This window comes from Gymnoscopelus microlampas (genome assembly GCF_963454915.1).
Source record: "Gymnoscopelus microlampas genome assembly, chromosome: 6".
NCBI classification, from domain to species: Eukaryota; Metazoa; Chordata; class Actinopteri; order Myctophiformes; family Myctophidae; genus Gymnoscopelus; species Gymnoscopelus microlampas.
In genome coordinates, this window is record NC_139943.1 from 11,347,447 (window position 1) to 11,369,521 (window position 22,075).

A 22,075-nucleotide genomic window follows, 5' to 3' on the forward strand; every position below is an offset into this window, starting at 1 on the left:
GACTTAAAGGTGTACGACTGAATAGCTTATTAGCGAATGGGGGGGGGTCCGGGGAGTATGAATGAAGTATATAAACGTTCTGCCTTCGTGTCTACATGAACTATCGTTACACTGAATTTTTACTTTTGGTACTTTAACATTTTGATACCAATGCTTTTGTACTTTTACTCTTTAAGTAAATCTTGAATTCCGGACTTGTACTTGTAACAGAGCACTTCTATATTGCAAGTATTGATACTTTCACCTAAGTAAAACATTCAAGTACTTTTTCCACCACTGGACACACACGTCACCGCTCACAGGGAGGAAACAGAGTTTACGGGGTGAGGTGGGTGGGTGGGGGGAGACGGGGGAGACGGGGGTGAGGTGGGAGGGGAGACGGGAAGCCGAGCGAGCACCGGTCCATCTCGGAGAGAGACGATGCCAGGTCTTGATAGCAAGAAGAAGTGCACCGTCCTCGGTGTGACTCAATACCTCAGCAGAGAGACAGGAAATCTTTCCCCTAATCCTCTAATGTGATGAGAGAACCGAGGGCCTCTTAGAGCAGAGCATCAAACATGCAACACACTTTGTCATGCTCTCATCCACAAGTCTCTCTCTCTCTCTCTCTCTCTCTCTCTCTCTCTCTCTCTCTCTCTCTCTCTCTCTCTCTCTCTCTCTCTCTCTCTCTCTCTCTCTCTCTCTCTCTCTCTCTCTCTCTCTCTCTCTCCATGTTCTATTACATCTCCAGGTTTCTCCCCTATATACACTCTCACATTCCCTTTCATCCGTACGGTTCCTCTCGCCGCCCCCAATCCTGCCTTCATCCCCTCACTTTCCATGTCTCTCCTCCCTGCATTTATCAGCCCCTCGTCATGCTTTCTCTGACAGTGGCGGAAAGTAACTAAGTACATTTACTCGAGTACTAGTACTTAAGTACAATTTTGTACTTCCATTTTTCTATACTTTTACTTTTACTCCACTACAATTATTCGAAAACTTTAGTTTCTGGTTACTTTGTAGATTTGGATTATTATTACGAAACATGCATGAACCTATTTGAAAATAGCAGATCTACAAGCTCACAACGCGTCGCGTGGCGACGCGTTGTGAGCTTGTAGATCTGCTATTTTCAAAAGCCTTTTTTTTTTTTACACATTTTAGACGGGACATTCTGCATAACTAGTACTTTAACTTTTGGTACTTTTAAGTACATTTTGATGCCAATACTTTTGTACTTTTGCTCGAGTCAATTTTGTATTCCGGATTTTTACTTGTAACAGAGCATTTCTACATCGCAGTATTGATACTTTTACTTAAAGTAAACGATTTGAGTACTTTTTCCACCACTAGCTGTGCTGAGATCTGTCCATTTCCGCTGCTGACCTCATAAAGATGAAAAGTAAAGAGGATTCCACCCCCCCTTCCGCGGCATCTTAACAAAATCACACCGCATACGCCATTTATAGGATAAAGAGCTTAAATATTAAACATAATATATCCGTACGAAATTGTCATGCAGCGTTACCCCGAGGGCCACATGATGATTCATCCTCCACTTCAGCATCTGTCATGCTAACTTAGCTTATACACGCTGAAAATAGCAGATCTACAAGCTCACACGTCGCGCTGTGTAAGCGCTACGCGCCGTTAGCTTGTAGATTCGGGGCTCGAGAAAACACGACCACTTCCTAGTCTGTCAGTCGCCATAGGAGCCCCAAGGCGTTTAATTCATTTCAAAGCCGCGGCTTTATTCACAGAATACAGATACAGCCCCGTATATATAGTATACAGGTTGTTCATGTACATGCTTTTATGTGTGAGGCAGATGGGTCTTTTCTGCTAAGGGGTGTGGGTGTGTTTTCTTTTCAGATGTTTGTAGTCAAATGAAAAAAAAAACTACCCCAAGCCCAGCAGCCGCCTGTAATCCCTGACGACAGCCATGCAATCACTGATTCGTGAACTTGTGAGCATGTGTTGAATAGTAAACAAGACCAAACAGCATAACCAGGGCCGCTGATATATGAAGATCTGTTGCGCTGCGCAAGGTCAATTCATTGGTCTTCCACATCCGCCGGTAAATCTAAAGAAATCTCTATTCAGAACCAGGTGTGCATATCAGTAATTTAGATAGGCTATAGCGACTAGAGTTTGAAAAAAGATGATTGCTACGATAAGGGGTTAAGGTTGCCACGCAGGATATAGTACGTGATAATTACTGTTTTTTGCACAGGCGGACATGCGGAACCTGGAACAGATTGGAAATTGGATTGTAGGTTTAGCTGAAATCACTCCCCTACCCCTCCTCATCCATACCTGATCGTCGTGACTCTGGGAGTGTCTGGAGCGAACTTTTCATGACATTTTCGGGATTAGATTTTGGGGCGAAAAACAATGTTATGTCAGACTGACTGTGTGACCCTGGGGTGAACCCGATCAGCGTCTTCGCCTTAATTGGACAAGGATTGGGTCTCGGCAGGGCGAGACGGAATACGTTTTTTGGTTTCTGTCTGATTTGTTTTTGTTTTGTTTATGTGTTGTCATCTCAGCCACAGTAATGTGAGCCACCCCACCACCCCTCCCCCCTCTGTTTCTCTCATTGTGTGTGTTAGAGAAACACAGTTTATTTGTCCCTCCAGAGTGTGTGAGTGTCTCGCTCAGAATCTGATACTAGCCCCAGCATCCAGCCAGCCTCCCTCGACGCGCACACACGCATGCACGCACACACACCACACACACACACACACACACACACACACACACACACACACACACACAAACAGTTTCCTTAACTCCCTGCCTCACTCAGCTCTTGTCTCGTTCGTTTCCAGCCTCCTCGGCTATCCAATTTGCATACTTTTATTCCAAACAAACATTTAACCAACATTAACCCTGGTAGCCTAATCCCTTTTTTTGGGGCATGTCATTATAGGCAAAAACATTTGTTTACAATTTCACCAAAAATAGTAATTGCATCGTGAATCGTGACATGTTTTGAGCTTTTAAATCAGCTATTTTGAACAAGTCGGCCACCCAGGGAGTTGCCTCGATCTCCAGGCTTTTATTGTTTAGTTTGCTAAAAAATAAAAGCCGGGAGGAGTGCGTTGGTGTACCCGGTATGGGAAGTGTTTCATTTACCCAACCAACCAGAGTGCAGTGGGCGTCGCTCGTAATGTTGTGTTAACGGAGCGGGTGTTGACGGACAGATCTTTGAACCAATGGGATCAGGCGCAATCTCTCCGCGCCTCTATACAACCGCCCTCTATACACAAAAACAGGAGCGCTGGTGCAGCTTACCCAGGGAGAGAATCTCGGGTTTATAGTGGTGTCCTCATGAAAATTCAAAGTGTGAGTTGGTCAGTGTCAGCGGCGATGATATTCAAGGCTTTTCTCTTACTGCCATTGATTCGATCCAGGAGGATGCCTTGTGCATAAAGCATGGCCCGGCCCCTATGTTGATGTACATAACTTATTGATCGGGAGAGGCCAGAAAGGGAGAGGTGATGCATCCATTATTAAATGTTTGGCCTTCATGACACGTTCGTTCTCACTGCCGGGGGGCGGGGGGCTTGTTTTCATCCCCTCTCTTCATGTTAGATGCACTCCAAGCCTCTTTCATTGTGGCTGTAGTGTCTGCCGTAGAGGAGAGACACCCCAGTGACAGAAGATTGTCACTCCATGAACGAGCCGGTAGGAGGATTTCAGTGCCAAGGCGGAGGCTTAAGCTAGATGAGTTTCCAATGTAAGATGATGGGAATGCACAGACCGACGCGCACACACACACACACACACACACACACACACACACACACACACACACACACACACACACACACACACACTGCCAGAGCCTGCTGTCCAGCAGTGATTATAGGCTACTGGGTGTATATCATCCCTGTGTGTGTGTGTGTGTGTGTGTGTGTGTGTGTGTGTGTGTGTGTGTGTGTGTGTGTGTGAGGCCTGACCTCACACACAGCTACAGCCTGGAGGAGGAACCACACGCCATCTGATCTTAACCTCCTGATCCCTTGACTCTCTCCCCCATTGTCATGGCAACTAGCTATCTCTAGCTAGTACCCCCTAACCCCCTCCTCCTCCACCTCTTAGCCCACCCTTCTCCCCACACGCCTGCCTCTCACACCCACTTCTCCCACCCTCTCCCCCCCCATGTTAACCCATTAACACCGGGAACGCATCTGTGTCATTTTAGATTTCTAAAATGACACAGATCTACAAGCTCATAGCATGGCACTGAGTGCTGTGCTATGAGCTTGTACTGTAGATCTGCTATTTTTTGAAAATCGTGAAAATGTGTGAATATATAATATGTATATTTAAATTATATATATTTGTAACTCAATTCTTTACTTCTGGGGGATTCTACAAATGTCTTCTAAATCAGTTTTTTGAAAAAACTTAAATAATATCAGTGGTTCTCAAACCTTTTTCATGTCAAGGACCCCCAAAATGACATGTATTTGGCCGTGGACCCCCATCTCAAAATATGTTGTTCCGGAGACCCCCAGAAGCAAAGATTTGAGTAAAAAAAAAATCGCTTTTAAAAAATACATATATATATATATTATATATATATATATATAAGATTTGCACACATTTTCACGTTTTTTCAAAAATTGCTTGTAGATCTGCTATTTTTTAATAGCCAAAGAAATCTGAGAAAAAAATTACACACATGCGTTCCCGGTCTTTAATGGGTTAAGTCGTCAAGATGTGCGTTGCCATACCCAGCGTGTGGTCCTTCCTCAAAGGAAGAAGAGCACCAGTCACCATGATGATGGACCAGCTGTAGGCTGTATAACGCATGCCACCATTTTGACAGTTACACCCTCTACACACTGTGTACTGTTTTGGCACATAATGTGTACAAAAATACCTCAACTGTGTTGCCAGTTTGTAAGTAAACCCACACAGACTGGTTGCTTCGCCTCCGCGTTCACCTCTTATACCCGCCTATATGCCATACTGTATTTATCCTGACCCTAGATGAACCGCAGAGGAGAAGTTGCGCTCGCCCGCTTTGTTTTGAAGGCGTCTCCTTGCTGCATGTTTTTATTATACAAGTGTTTTAACTCATTAAGACCTGGAACGCACCTGTGTCATTTCTTTGGCTATTCAAAAATAGCAGATCTACAAGCTCATAGCGCGGCACCGAGTGCCGTGCTATGAGCTTGTAGATCTGCTATTTTTGCTATTATAACTCAAATCACTGCTTCTTGGGGATTCTACAAATGTCTTCTAAATGTCTTCTAAAAACAGTTTTAAATATGTTGCTGTAATCAGTGGTAATCAAACTTTTTCATGTCAAGGACCCCCAAAATTAGTATATGAATTTTGGCCGCGGACCCCCATCTCAAAATATTTTGTTCCAGGGGACCCCCCCAGAAGTTGTAATAGAGTTAAAAATGTTCCCTATGGAAAAATAGATATTCGAAGATTTTGCACACATTTTCACGATTTTTCAAAAAAATAGTATAGCAGATCTACAAGCTCGTAGCGCGGCACTCGGTGCCGCGCTACGAGCTTGTATATCTGCTATTGAATAGCCACAGAAATCTTAAAATGACACAGACGCGTTCTCGGTCTGAAAGGGTTAAATGGATGGAGATGGTTAAAAAAAAAAAAAAAAAGTAAAAAAAAAACCTAGCCAGCCTTGTTTTGAACGTTCCCACGGGGGTGGGGGGAGCTGCCGGCCGGCCGCCTGGCGTCTCTCTCGGGGACTGTAAGTGGTTGGAGCGGGGAGGAGAGAAAAAAAGGAAAACTTAGCGGTGGAGTCTGTTTTAGCAGCAGCCAGACGAGATGCAGCCTGGTTGCTTTTTTTGTTTGTTGGTTCTCAAACCTTTTCATGTCAAAGGGATGTATTCATGGCTCTCACCTGAAAATATTTTGTGCCTGGGCCCCCATACAGGATGTGTGTGACAAAACTTTCAAAAACTTTGCAGATAGAAAGAGGATAATTCAAGCTTTCTGTACAGCTGCCATGTTGGTGAGTTTTAACGTTGTTTAATGCAATCAGATAGGACCTTTCTGTTTGGATGTCTGGGCTGTCAAGGCCAAAAAGTAGTTTTTTTGCCACTCAGTAGGAGTTCCCGCATAACTTCCGGGTACGATGATGTCACACGCATAGCCTCTATGGAAAGAGCCTTCATTAGTATCATTGGTAACACCTGTGAATGTCTTCACAATATGGCTGCTGTGCATAGAGCCTATTCGCCCCTTGGAAATGCAGGTTCTACACTGAGATTCCAGACTAAACATCTACGCGGTGACATTAGTCTGGCCATGCCAGGCTATCTGTACTCTGTACTATTCTCTGCTCATAAGCGCTCCTATCGCTGTTTATGCCGATGATGACACTCAACTGACCCCCCCTCTCCTCTCTCTGCCACTCAGGTCTCAGAGCGCATCGCTACATGTCTGGCTGACATCTCACACAGTGGATGTCTTCTCACCACCTCAAGCTGAACTCAGACAAGACCGAGCCGCTCTTCTTCCCAGGTAAGTCCTCCTTTTACCCCCCATGCCAGGATCTCACTGTTTCCATAGACCAGTGGTTCTCAACCAGTCGTTCGGGGAGGGGGGGGGGGGGGGGGGGGGTTCCAGGGGGTCCTCAGCAAAACGTGTTAATATAGCATCACAATAATTTTAACCACTTTAACCTTTTACATTTTACAGATTACACTTTGGCTATTCAAAAATAGCAGATGTACAAGCTCGTAGCGCGGCACCGAGTGCCGCGCTACGAGCTTGTAGATCTGCTATTTTTGAAAAATCATGACAATTTTTTGCAAATCTTTGAATACATATTTTTTAAAGCGAACATTTTTAACTCAAATCTTTGCTTCTGGGGGGTCCCTGGAACAAAATATTTTGAGATGGGGGTCCGTGGCCAAATACCTATCATTTGGGGGCCCTTGGCACGAAAAAGTTTGAGAACCACTGGCACAGACGACTCCATGGTGTGGGGCGTCTGTTCCAACGGGCCAAGATACCTTTTGGTGTTGTCCTGGACAGTCAGCTCTCATTCGAGGCACACATTGCAGCGGTCACTCCATCCCGTAGGATCAGACCGTTCCTCAGACTCCCCAGTGAGTCGACTGCCGAGCTCCTTAATCCAGGCCTCAGTCCAGGCATGTGGTGACTTAAGCCCCTCCAAATGACCCCATGAATCTTCACATATCTCCCCCCCTTCTCCGCTCCCTCCGTTGGCTCTGTAGTTGCTGCCCGATTTAAACCCTCCTTAATACCCCCGGGACAACGTTCTGCACGTCCCCAAACTCTTCTCCTCTCCTGGCTCCCACTCCTCTCTGCGTTGTTTATCTTGCTTATTGTAAGTCGCTCTGGTTAAGAGTGCCTGTTAAATGTCTGGATTGTAAATTGAAAACGGTTTAAAATAATATGACTTTTCTTGTCATCTTTTCAAATAGCCGATGCGGTTTAAAGTGGTTGAACTGATTTTGATGCTATAGTAATCCATTAAGACCAGGGGAACACATCTGTGTCATTTTAACATTTCTTTGGTTATCCAAAAATAGCAGACATACAAGCTTGTAGATCTGCATTTTTTTGGAAAAATCGTGGAGAATGTGTGCAAATCTTTGAATATATATATTTTTTAAAGCCAACATTTGTAACTAATATCTTTGCTTCTGGGAGGGGGGGGGGGGGGGGGGGGGCGTCCCTGGAACAAAACATTTTTAGATGGGGGGTCCGTGGCCAAATACATAATCTAAAAATCCATGTCAAGGACCCACAAAATGACATGTATTTGGCCGCGGACCACCATCTCAAAATATATGCTATTTTTCTTTTTTTTTGCACTATGAGCTTGTAGATCTGCTATTTGTTTAATAGCCAAAGTATTATTAAAACGACACCGATCTGTGTCATTGGAAAATATACACATTATGGAATATTTTTCAATTTAGCCAGGGACCCCCTGGAACGAACCCCCTTCAAGGACCGCTCCCCCCCTGGGGCGTTCCCCGTACGTACCCCACGTTGAGAAGCACTTGTTGTAGTTGACTTGTATGGTTGTTGCAGCTAACAGGGCAACATGCTGAGAAGAAATGCCACGGCACTTTGCTCTGAAACGCTCCCTCCTTCCTCCTCCAGACATCCACTACAGCGCTGCCCCCCCCCCCCCAGGAGACTGCTGTTACATACCGCCTTTCAAAGCCTTTCAAACCGTACAAGGCAGTACTAGACATGCATGAACTTGAATTTTTTTTTTTTTGTGAGAGCCCCAGATGGATATTATTTATCGTCGCTGTCGGGCAGTGGGTGGAAAGTAAACTAAGTACATTTACTCAAGTACTGTACTTAAAGTACAATTTTGAGGTATTTTTTACTTTACTAGAGTATATCCAATTTGCTGTACGTTTATTTTTTTTCCCCACTACATCTCAGAGGCTAATATTGTACTTTTACTCCACTACAATTATTTGAAAACTTTAGTTACTAGTTACTTTGCAGATATAAATTATTATATTATAAAACATACATTAACCACTTTAGCCCTATTTTATACCGAGGCTATTTGAAAATAGCCTATCCACAAGCTCACAACGCATCGCGATGCGACACGTTGTGAGCTTGTAGATCTGCTATTTTCAAACATTTTAGTACTTTTACTTTTGTTACGTTAAATACATTTTGATATCAATACTTTTGTACTGTTACTCAAGTAAACTCTTTTATTCTATTTGTTTATTCAGAGTACATTGCAGTATTGATACTTTTACTTAAGTAAAACATTCGAGTATGTATGTCAGGCTGCTTATGAGCTTATACTGTAGGTGCCCGGACCTCTAGGCCAGGTCCAGGCCCTGTTATTTATTTTTATTATAAAACAACACTTACTATGACGAAGTAAGGCATTAAGTTACAAAAAAATGTAAGTTGAAATATGAAGATACAAAGCTACAGCCAAAAAAACGCTCAAAGGCTTTTCTTTTGATGTTTTGGTTTCATATCTGATGGTGGCATATCTGATGGTGGCATTTATCTATATAGAACAGCTTTAATTAATGTGTCGGTAAAATGTCAAAATGTAAGACATCGGGATCATGTCTCTGTGTTGTTAACCCATTAAGACCTGGAACGCATCTGTGTCACTTTTAGATTTCTTTAGGCTATTCAAAAATAGCAGATATACAAGCTCGTAGCGCGGCACCGAGTGCCGCGCTACGAGCTTGTAGATCTGCTATTTTTGTAAAATCGTGAAAATGTGTCCAAATCTTGGAATATAATATATTCAAAGATTTGGACAAATTATATATATAATATCTGCTATTATATAATATCTGCTATTTTTGAATAGCCTAAAGAAATCTAAAAGTGACACAGATGCAGATTTTAAAAAAACACTTTAAAAAAAATATATGTATATTATACATTTTTCTTTTTTTTAAAGCGTTTTTTTTTATCGGCCTCAGGTCTTAATGGGTTAAAGGTGAGTTGAGGTGAGAATTACACAGATTGAAAAATGTATGAAAAGAGAGGAGAGGAGTTGAAAAAACTGTTGCTGTCATTTCCTTGCCAGCCAACGTCAAACGTACGATACAGGTCTTTTGAAATAGAAGTACTGGAGATATGCCTACGCTCGGGATACCTGTACAGAGGAACTTGTGATTAACGACGGTGAATTTCTGCAATCAAATACCTCCAGTGCAGATGGAAGAAAGATCTGTCTGTTCATGAATATGAGGCTCTGTTCATATGGCAGGCAAATCCAATATGTTTCTCTCAGATATGATCTTATAAGACTGACTGTCCACGCTGTTATTGGCAAGTGATCCCATCGGATTTGTGTATAGGCTATTCAGACCTATCTGGCATTGGTCGCCGTGGTAACGTAACAACATAGGCATGATAATGCTTAAATATGTGCTGTAAAATTGGCATGGGTAATGCTTAAATTAGTGCTGTATAATAGAGATGAGTAATGCTTAAATTTGTGCTGTAAAATTGGCAGAGTAATGCTTAAATTTGTGCTGTAAAATAGGCATGAGTAATGCTTAAATTTGTGTCGTAAAATAGCCGCTCTACAAGCTCACACTGCATTGAGTGCCGCGCTACGAGCTTGTAGATCTGCTATTTTTGAAAAATCATGAAAATGTGTGCCAATCTTTGACTATACATTTTTAATGCGAACATTTTAACTCAAATCTTTGCTTCTGGGGATTCTACAAATGTCTTCTAAATGTTGCAGTGGTTCTCAAACTTTTTCATGTCAAGGACAACCAAAATGGTATGTATTTGGCCGCGGACCCCCATCTCAAAATATTTTGTTCCAGCGACCCCCCCAGAAACAAAGATTTGAGTTACAAATGTTCGCTTTAAAACATATATATATATTCAAAGATTTGCCCAAACGTTGACAATTTTTCAAAGAAACAGCAGATCTACAAGCTCGTAGCGTAACTGAATTTCCCCCTGGCCTGCATTTGGGAGTCTGCAGTACCTCATCATCAAGATCTGGCCATTCGCTTTGGCTCAAGCTGAAGCGGTGCTACTGGTACCATTCTCCACAGCTGGCTGCATGTAATGGGGGGGGGGGGGGGGGACGCTACAGTGCCCAGTCCACTGGCAGCTCCACAGCCATCTGCCTGCTATTTTTTCACAAGCACAACATTTACCTAAGTGCGTCGCATGACTGATTGCAGGCAGGTGTTCATTAAAAGGATTTAGCTGTTACATATTTATATTACTTAATAAGAGCGCAAACAAAATCTTCCACGGAAAAATGACACAAAAATCAATCATGGTTCCTCCTGACGCCCTCACTTGTCCATTTGAGTTAAATTCCCTTCTGCATGCAAGTCTTTTCTGGGGGTCGGCAAGTAAGTCTGGCATCAGGCCAGTTTTTCCTGAGCCATTAGATGGCGGGCCAGGACATAATCAAAGGCTAATTTAAGAAATGAATTGATAAAACATTTTGCTGGTGAGATTAGTTCTCCTGGGACGTGTGACTGAAATCTACAAGCTCACATAGTGTTGCAGAACGGCTATTTCTGGTGCGCGACACCCACCTGCAACTAATTATAACTCTGGTGTATGACACGGTCTCAAACATGGATCAAAGTATATTAGAGATGCACCGATTAATCGGCCGCAATCAAAATTGCCGAAACCGGCCGCATCAGTGTCACTGTCATTCATTCGTTTTCTTTTCTTTTTTGTTTTAAGATATTTTTGGGGGCTTTTATGCCTTTATTGATAGGACAGTAGGCTGACAGTGTCACGATCCGTGACTAGTTCTGTTCTACTGCTGTGTTTTCTTATGTTCCTTGTTTCTTAAGCTCCTTACACACCGGGGGCGATTTTTTCATGCGAATAATACGTTTTTTTTTAATAACCTTATAAAGTCAATGCAAGCTTCCATGGAGCGAAAAAGCGAAGCGAAAAAGCGTCTTTTAATTATTCGGAACAAGTCCGAATTTTGCGTATATTCGCATAATCGCCGGTGTGTAATGACCTTTAGTGTGGTTTTGCGTACTCTTATTTTGTAGTTTGCTCTGTGCCTTCCTGTCTGCCGCTGTAGTTCTGTACCTGCCTTGTGATTTGTCTGCGTTTCCTCCTGTGTCCTCTTTGTCCCCCAGCCTATCCCAGTGCTGATTGTTCAGCTGTGTTCACCTGTGTCTAGTTAGTCCTTGTGTATTTATACCACCCTGTTCCCAATTGAACCCTTAACAGACGACGTCACACCGATAAGAACCAGTATGCGTGCAACCAGTATGCGCGCAATGAAACCCATTCTGTCAGGTCTCGCTAGGACGCGCCTCACTAGCCAACACACAAGAGGGGGTTGGGGTGTGCTGAAACCAGCGAAACCCCGAAACAACAGGTTGAGAATAGGCTCAGGCACAGCAGCCATATTGGAAAGAAATTGGGCCTCTTCTTACTTCCTTCACAGGTGTTACCAATGATACTAATGAAGGCTCTGTTCCATTCTGGTCAGGGTGCTGATATTGTGCATGTTGGCTCACTAGAAACACTCCATTTTGGTTCCCAAATGGCCCCTTATGGTGGCTGTGTAACTCTGAGAGTTACGGGTCCATTTGGTTCCATTTGTACACTCTCAGAGTTATGGGGGTCCTTGAAAATAAGATGACCACTGTGCCACACTAAATGGAACAGAGCCTTAATTAGTATCATTGGTAACACCTGTGAAGGAAGTAAGGAAGGGGCCCAATTCATTCCCAATATGGCTGCTGTGCATAGAGCCTATTGATTGCGTGAAACAATCACCTGTGCATCCAGTCTCAATGTTGGTAAACAAATAATTGGTCTATACTTGGTTGCTAGTTCATTGTGATATGTTACGTGTGCTGTATCTTGAGTTGAGTTCCATTAGTTTGTATTCCTGTCTTTTATTAGTTAATAAATACTTTGAACCGATCTGTTCAGCCTCTGTCTCTCCTGCATTTGGGTCCTCCATTCTGCCCTGACTCAAACCGTGACAGACAGGAAATGGGGAGAGAGATAGAGAGTGGCATGCACCAAAGGCCGTCGGGATTCGAGAGTCGAACCCACGACACGCTGTCAGGCTGGATTACCAGCCTAGGTGCCCAGACGGTTACGCCAACCGTCTGGGCCACATTCCGGCGGTTTTAAGCCGGTTGTGTCAAATTGATACCGCATGGGCACTGCAGCATGATGGACAAGTCTCGTGACTCAGTAAACATTAGCAAGTAGCCTAGTGACAGCCTACAGATGGTGCTGATTAGCTTTGAAATGTAAGGATACATATTATATTGAATATATATATATATAATGGAATATATTATATTCCATAATCCTGCATGCAACATTTTAGCCTACTCAACAGTGGTGGGAAAAGTACTCAAATGTTTTACTTAGGTAAAAGTATCAATACTGCAATGTAGAAATACTCTGTCACAGGTAAAAGGCCTGTGTTCAAAATGTTACTTGAGTAAAAGTACAAAAGTATTGGCATCAGAATATAGTTAAAGTAACAAAAGTAAAAGTACTAAAACGTTTGAAAATAGCAGATCTACAAGCTCACAACGTGTCGCGATGCGACGCGTTGTGAGCTTGTAGATCGGCTATTTTCAAATAGCCTATGTATATACAATAGGGTTAAGTGTTCTTAAGTACAGTACTTGAGTAAATGTACTTAGTTACTTCACACCACTGCTACTCAATGCTGAGACTGTCGGTCCGTCAATCACGAGAGAAATTAAAGGCGTAACACCAGGCTTTCCAGAAAGTCCATGCTGTTGGAGTTACTTTCACTTTCATTCACAGAATGCAACAGCGTTGCAAAAGCTGTTGAGGGCTACAGAAAAAGCCCAGCCTATAATTATCTCTTTATTTTAGCCAGTTTCAAAGGAAAATCACCCCCCCCCCCCCGTTTCTCTGTGCATTACGTTGTTGAAAAGACGGTTCAACTTTGGCACGGACGGGGGGTGTGTGCAAACACTTCTCCCATATAATAGCTGCTCATCCCTCCTACCTGCAGGGTTGCCTCTTGTTCCAAATAAATGACTAGGCAGGCACCATCTGAAAAGTCCTTAATGCAGCAAGCAGCTTACAACAACTACACAAAAAGACGTTGTGGTCATGCGTAACTAAATCGTCCACCCACAACGCTGCATTAATACATGTGCGTACAGATGTCTTGTTGTCTCTCCAGCTGTAGCCTATTAAAGCTCGTTAAGCCTTGCCCGAACGTTTAACAAAGTACACTGAGCAATAGATAGTGAGTGTAACATTTTAAGTCCCTATACAGAGAGGTTAAAACAAGCCCAAAACAACCATAGCAGTGACATAAAGTCCTCTTTTGCCCTTGATATCATTGAAAGGCAACAGCCTAGACTAGAGTGACATAAGGAACATTTCTCACCTTGAAAACAATGAAATGCAGACATGCATGTACTGGTATATATAAACAAGTAAGACGCGCGAACGCTGGAAGCGAACGCAGCTCCAAAATATTGTGTATTTAAGGACGTGTGTGTGTGTGTTTTGACTGTAGCTGCACTCTGGCGCACTCTGTGGCTGCACACAGGCAGTGCACGCGCACAGTATTGCACACAGAGACACACACACACAAGCCGAGCAGAGTTTCATAGTATGCTCCACTTGGGCGGCTCGCCGCGCCTCCTTCCGCGTTCGCAACAATTTTGCATTAAGATAAGATTTTGTTTGTTAAAAAAGATTGCCATTTTTAGATAATCATTTTAATAACTGATCTCAATATGGACTCATAATAAGTTTTGCCATAATCATGCAGCTCTATAACACAGCCATGACAGCAATGGTACAAACATAAATATTGGATTGGCTAAAATGTATATAATATTCTTTAGTAATCACTTTAGGCCTTTCAGTGCATCAATATTATAGCCATATCATGATATTAGACTGGATATGGATATAGATTTTGGATATGATACTATTGTGATATGGCATAAGTGTTATTTTCCTGGTTTAATCTTATGGGTACTCTGTATTGGCGAGTACACAAAATTAAGTACTTGTACTCAGCCTGAAAGAAATGGCATTGGAGCAACCCTACTGTCTAGTTCTTCGATAGAAAATCGCTATTGGAGAAACCGGTATGGTCAGACATATTAAAAAAAACGGGAATCGGAATCGACCAAGGATTTTGTAACCGGTACATCTCTTAACGACTTAACCCATTAAGACCTGGAACGCATCTGTGTCATTTTTGGATTTGAGATAAAAAAGCAGTATTTTACACTTCGGCTATTCAAAAATAGCAGATATACAAGCTCATAGCGCGGCACCGAGTGCCGCGCTACGAGCTTGTAGATCTGCTATTTTTTGAACATTTTTGAAAACTTGCGCAAACCTTTGAATATATATATTTTTAAAGGGAACATTTGTAACTCAAATCTTTGCTTCTGGGGTCCCTGGAACAACATATTTTGAGATGGGCAAATACATATCATTTTGGGGGTCCTTGACATGAAAAAGTTTGAGCACCACTGATATAGAAACATACGTTTTTCAGAAAACTTTTGTAGAATCGGCAGTACGGTATATGCTTTCTTCGAAGTGGGGACATTATAGCCTAGAAAAGAAAATAGTTTTGTTGATAAAGAAAATAGTTTTCTAAGGCCGGATATTGATGCTTTTATTTTCCCCTCCTTTTTTTTTTTCTCCATTGAGCGACAGTAGTACATCATTCTCGGAATATTTCCTATGTTGATGATTGTTTACTCTGTCCTCAGTCTATTCTCTATATCCCTTTATCTCACAGTTCTTTTTCCAGCGCCTGATCCTCCCTTATCTCCATCTCTGCCTCTCTTCCAACACATCCTCCCACGGGGCAGACATCAATCCATGTCGCATGATGATTATTACTGGGGTGAACTCTTTTCTTGTTGATGATATACTGTCGATAAAACTAACCCTTTAAGGCCGGGAAGGGAACGCATGGCATGTGTGTCTTTTTTAAGACTTCTTTGGCTATTTAAAAATAGCAGATATGCAACCGAGTGCCACGCTATGTGAGCTTGTAGATCTGGAAAAAAAAAAAAAAATCGTGAACATTTGTGCGAATCTTTTATATACATTTTTAACTCAAATCTTTGCCCTGGAACAAAATATGTTTAGATGGGAGGGGGTCCGCGGACAAATACATATTATTTTGGGGGTCCTTGACATGAAAAAAAGTTTGATTAAAGGATAAGGATAATTCCTTTTAACAGGTCGTTCATGAAAGTCCTTGCGGTCTTGTTTCCAATGAGAACCTGTGAGCAATTAGGGGTTAAGAGTCTTGCTCAGGGACAAATTTCATTTTATCGACACATATGCTGTCCTGGCCGGGAATCGAACTTGCGGCAACCAGGGCCTCTGGCTCCGTAGGCGGGCTCACTAACCACTCAGCTATGGCCGCCGATTACCATTGATAATATAGCAACAAGTAAAAAGAAAATTAAAAAAAAAACTGTTAGGATTTAGAAGACATTTGTAAAATCCCCAGAATCAAAGATTTGAGTTAAAAACTTTCGCTTTAAAAAAAGTATATATATACAGTATATTCAAACTAAATATTTGCACAAATTATTCAAAAAATAGCAGATCTACAAGCTCGTAGCGCGGCACTCGGTGCCGCGCTACGAGCTTGTAGATCTGCTATTTTTGAATAGCCCAAAAAAATCTGAAAACCGACACACATCAGATGCGTTCCGGGTCTTTAAAGGGCTAAATAAATATGCCCACACTCCCACTCTAGCGTATACTCCTCGCAGTGATTTGAAAAAAGCCATCAGCCCATTCATTCAGCGTAGGATGCACTACAGACTACAGGATGGAAATCTCCCCATCACTGATTTCTTTTGGGGGGATCAGGCAGTCTGTCGCTCGCGCCGAATGAACTCAATTTGTGACACGGGACTGTGCACGTCTTCGCTGACGCCTGGAAACCTTTTATGTATCAAAACTATTACTTTTCAGGAAATGGAAAAAACGAACCTGTGTTCCCATTGGATCCAATGTAGTAAATATTTATTTAGTCAGAAGATCCCCTTGTGGTAAGACTTTGTATTACGGTCAGGGCTTATAACCACATTTATAATGCATTGCGATGCACTTATAAGGCGTTATAACACTTAATGCAATTGTGCATAACAACTTATAACAAGGTTTATGAAGTATTATAACTTATAATAATAATATAATTTATAAGTGCTGGTAATAATGCATTATAAACTCATATTAGAACTACCAGGTAACACTTTACTTAAAGTTTGGGTTATAACACATTATAATGCATTATGCTTCAACACTCTTGTTGTAAATGTTTATAATTATGCATAACAAGCACCAGCACTTATAATACGTTATACATGTTGTTATAAGTTCTCATACATGATTATAAACATTTATAACAGGTGTTATAAATGCTGCAATCTGGTTAAGTTGTTCAGGTGTCTGACTGTCCTGGGGAAGCCGTCTCATAGTGGAATTTGACAATTATTATGGATTTGATCCATAATAATCAAAATCAATTAAAACTTGTGCAAAAGAGCATGCTTACTCTGAGCCGATCACAATGAGAATTCATTGTTTATCACCTGCCTTTTAACCTGGCACCACACAGATGCAAGATGTAGGCTAACAGATGGCGTAGTTAACCCATTAAGACCGGGAACGCATCTGTGTCATTTTAAGATTTATTTGGCTATTCAAAAAAATTGCAGCGTGGCACCGAGTGCCATGAGCTTGTAGATCTGCTATGTATTTTTCAAAAATCGTGAAAACGTGTGCAAATCATTGAATATATATGTATATTTTTAAAGTGAACATTTTAACTCAAATCTTTGCTTCTGGGGATTCTACAAATGTCTTCTAAATCCTAACAGTTTTTTGAAAAAACGTATATCAGTGGTTCAATTTGAGTAAACATTTTTTGTTTTTGTTTAAAAATAATAATATATTCAAAGATTTGCACACATTTTCACGATTTTTTTCAAAAATAGCAGATCTACAAGCTCGTAGCGCGGCACTCGGTGCCGCGCTATGAGCTTGTAGATCTGCTATTTTTGAATAGCCCAAAGAAAATCTTACAAAAATGACACACAGATGCGTTCCCCGGTCTTAACGGCTTAAACATTTGTTCGCACATGGCTCCAGGGTTGTAAAGACACCAGCTCCACGACTTCATACTTTGCCAAGTCTAAATAAAGCCCAGACACAGTCTAATAAGCCACTTTGAGTACCTAGAAAAGCGCTCTATAAATCTAGAGATATTATTATTATAATGGGTGTTGCTTCCCTGACGGTGTAATTGAACGTTATCCATCACAGTTATCCGTCTTAACTGGCTTGAAGCCCCCCCTACATAATACACAGTAATAGCCCACATCTTAAACATTTCAATTGAAAGCATTTTTATTCAGCCTTAACTTCAGTTTATTGTCACGTCACGCAAAGTACAAAGTGGGGTGGAATTATTTTCTGCACAAGCTTCCATGAATTGCACTTCCAAAAGATGATCATAAGAAAAGGAAAATGTCGAATAAGAAAACAACACAGTATCAAATACTGTAGATAGTGTACTAAAAATAGACAAATCATAACTCAGAGTACCTCAGTCTCTTTCTGCAAGTGATAACCCTTTAAGCCCTGAAGAAGCATCTGTGTCACTTTTTGATTTGAGCTAAAAAGCATTATTTTACACTTTGGCTATTCAAAAATAGCAGATCTACAAGCTCATAGCGCGGCACCGAGTGCCGCACTACGAGCTTGTAGATCTGCTATTTTTGAAAAATCGTGAAAATGTGTGCAAATCTTTGAATATATATATTGTTTTAAAGCGGAAAAAAATTACTCGAATCTTTGCTTCCGGGGGTCCCTGAAACATATATTTTCAGATGGGCGTCCGTGGCTAAATACATGTCATTTTGGGGGTCCTTGACATGGAAAAAAGAACCACTGATATTATGGCGACATAAGTTTTTTCAAAAAACTGTTGAATCCCCCAGAAGCAAAGATTTGAGTTACAAATGTTCGCTTTTGAAACTCAAATCTCAAGATTTGCAAAAAAATAACGATATTTCTAAAATAGCAGATCTACAAGCTCATAGCGCGGCACTCGGTGCCGCGCTATGAGCTTGTAGATCTGCTATTTTTTGAATAGCCAAAGAGTAAAAAAATGCTTTTTAGCTCAAATCAAAAAGTGACACAGATGCTTCTTCAGGGCTTAAAGGGATAAACATCCCTTATAGCTGCAGATATCACCAATGAAATGTGTGGGAATGGAGTCATATTCACAGTCATATTCAGACTCAGAGTAATACATAAAGTCAGGCACTCAAGTGGAGAAGGCGTAAAGTACCCTGCCCACCACTACAGAGTCGAGGGGTTCAAATCCCCCCCCCCGCGGTGCATCCGGCTTGCCGCAGCAGAGCGTCTTATCTGTACCAGTGGTTCTCAACCAGTGGTCCGGGGGCCCACCGGTGGTCCCTTGAGGGGGCTCCAGGTGGTCCCCAGCAAAATGATGGAGAGTTGGTGACCAAATGGACCCTTATTAGATCTTTAACTCTTGAGAGCGTAAAATGAAACCAAATGGACCCTTACGGGTCCATTTGGTTTCATTTTAACACTCTCAAGAATTAAATTATTGTTAAAACATCTGCATTACTTATTTTATAATAATCTACACAATTAGAGAATGTAGAAGAATTGTTATTTTTGATCGATGTTTGCCTGTTATCTCTCCTATTGGTACCAACATCAACACAGCATCAGGAATTGTGGACAAATCTTATCCAATGATAACAAAATACTCTTGAGTCTGAGAGTCTAAATCTCATCAAACGGTGGTTCCGTGGCTCAAATGCCCAATAAATAATGGACCTTGATATGAAAAAGGTTGAAAAGCACTGGTCAATACGAACACAATTGACCATGTTTCGGGGAGGGAAGCCGGGCGGGGAGGACGCTCTTTGTCACTGCATGTATAATCAGTCAGAGCGTGTACACACTGTGTGGGAGTGGGCGCGGCTTCAGAGGCCGCGCTTTATCCAATCAAATGTAGTGGGCGGGATTCACGTGTCCGTCATCCTTCCCGACTCGAAACTTAAACCGAAACTAATTTAACAATAGCGTCCGCGGAGCAGACAAAACCACGGAAAGATATTCACACAACTTACTCTTTCATCATAGAAACAAGTGGGCTTATAACCAAAACCATCCATGTTCTCTGGGAGAAGTGGTGTTAGTGTTCCGTGTAGAAATATAGTTGGTGGGAATTAAAACATCGTCGCACCACCCGGAAGTGAAAGGCTGAAGGCAGACCCAAATCCCGGTTTCCTTGCGCTGAAAAACAGCAGAGGTCGCTGTTTTTCCTTGGCAGTTGGCGAGGGGTTCCCAGATTGCGCGTAGCCAGACTCTATCACTGCATGGATATGAGTCTGGTGCTTCTATGAGGACGTTTTTTTTCCCCCCAAGGGGCGGGTCAAAACAATGGCTCTGGACGCAATTGGTTAGACCTACAACCAACTACCAATTACAGTCTCCCATATTTGAATTCTGGGCCCTGATTGGTCACCCCAGACTTCGGGAGCAGGAAATGGATTCACAATGGAGCGGTGCCAGACCCAAATCGCTGAGGGCATTTTTTTTTTTTGCACTGGCAGATTCGTCTGGTCCCAGGCTACCTGTCAGCGTCCAGCGGGGAGTGCTGAACAGGGGGAGTAGCCTACAGTAGGACAAAGGCTCTAGTCAAAGAGCCTCTAGTCTACGTCCTTCTGGTGGCAATTTGGTGGAATTTAAAGGAGACACACCATGAATTTAAAAAAAAAAAAATGATATTTAATATCATATGGTGTGTGTCCCTCAAACCATTTTCAAAAGGTTTGAGCCTAAATCAACACTCGGATATACTCATCCAAAGTCAATTCTCTCAGGCTTATAAAGCACTTTCAGCTGCAATACCAAAACGTCCTGTTGGGCAGAGGGGTGCTACTGAGCAATTCTGTCTGTTAAAATACATGGGCAGAAAGTTTCGTGATGTAAGCAAACATGCCATTTCTGAGATGGCCTGTTCAGACACGCCCATTCTGAAAATCTCTGAAATGAGAATGAATGACTGAATGTTTAAAAAAAAATATTTTTTGGGGTACAAGAGATACTGGGGAGAAAAAAAATACAAAAAAAAAGTGAAATTCATGGTGTGTCTCCTTTAAAGATATGTTTTTTTGGCTTTTTCTGCCTTTATTGATAGTATACAGGATATAGACAGGACATGGGGAGAGAGAGAGACAGGGGAATGACACGCAGCAAAGGTCGTCGGGATCGAGATTCAAAACCTGCGATGTAGTCAGGCTGCATTGGAGCCTAAGTGCCCGGACCGCTAGGCCAGCCATCCGGGCCGCAGTGGGAGGAATAAATTGGAAAAATAACTAAATTATGAGGAAAAAGGGGGTAAAACATAATTGGCTACTCAAAATTTAAGGGGATAAAAAGGAAACATAAAGTGATAGTGCCCGTGTAATGGCAGTGAAGGGTATTCACAGTCACATATAAAGTGATAGTCTGTGTCTAACAGACTGTGTCGACACAGGACTGACATGGTGACAGGGCTCAGAGCCTGTCTAACAGCCTGACAGCCTGGCTGTCCTTTAGTCTTTCCATGATATTTTTGATACAGCGCTTTGATACGGTGATATGGAGCTGCCTGATGGAAGCATCGTGGTTATCAGGTTATGGCTGGGGTGGTAAGTAGATGGATAGATAGATAACCTTTATTATCCCGCGGGGCAGTGGCGTGCACAGACATTTTGAGGGGCAGGTGCTCAAGTAAATTATACTTTTTTTTGTTTACTTGGTCTGCCCTTTTTTCCCTCTACACCTATACCTCTTTGCCAAAAATAGCAGATCTACAAGCCCTGTGGGCTTGTAGATCTGCTATTTTTGGCTAAAGTTCTCCTCAGAAAAGGGATGCTAGGTTTCGAGTGGTTATGGTAAAAAGAAAAATCATATCACATAAAGATTTGGCGGACCCCCTGTAGTAACTCTGAGGACCCCCTAGGGGTCCCGGACCCCCTGTTGAAGACCCCTGCTGTAAACTGGAAAAAAAAGACGTTTTTTTCTTCTTTTTTTCAAAAGGGCACTTCTGGTCAAGAGGGCAAAGGCCAGGTGCTCTAGCACCACCTAGAGTCTATCTGTGCCCCTCCCTGGTTAGGAATGCTTTCCTTCATTTAGCGATACTTTATATCTTCTACTCCACTAACAAAAATGTTGTCACAAGTTACTTTGTAGATGTATTTTATGTTATACTTTTGTCTATCAAAGTAGATAAAGTAGTCAAAGCAAGCAGGCTCTATTAGTTCAGTGGCAAACATGTCAGCAGCACCTTGTGCAGGCAGAAGACTGCGAGTTCAAATCTGTGGTAGAACCTAAACAAACCTATTTCTTCCACCGCTGCTACGAAGCTATAGCTTGGCCTTGCGGTTCGCTGTGGGCACGACGTACAGTACCTGTATACAGCGACAGCCTACTTGTTTTGTAGAGACACAGATACAGTAGTACATATATACACAGATCAAGGCAGACGGAGATACAAAAAAAAAAAAAA

General features: G+C 42.1%; 1 protein-coding gene across 1 annotated transcript in view; it reads left to right on the forward strand.

Annotated features, from left to right (window-relative positions):
- Nucleotides 1-22,075, forward strand: part of plxnb2b (plexin b2b) — a 338,202-nt gene that overhangs the window by 139,636 nt on the left and 176,491 nt on the right. The window contains exon 3 of the mRNA XM_084059938.1: nucleotides 6,391-6,495. Within this exon, the coding sequence (XP_083916064.1) occupies nucleotides 6,438-6,495 (58 nt within the window). The 5' untranslated portion in view covers nucleotides 6,391-6,437. The remainder of the gene's footprint in view (nucleotides 1-6,390; nucleotides 6,496-22,075) is intronic.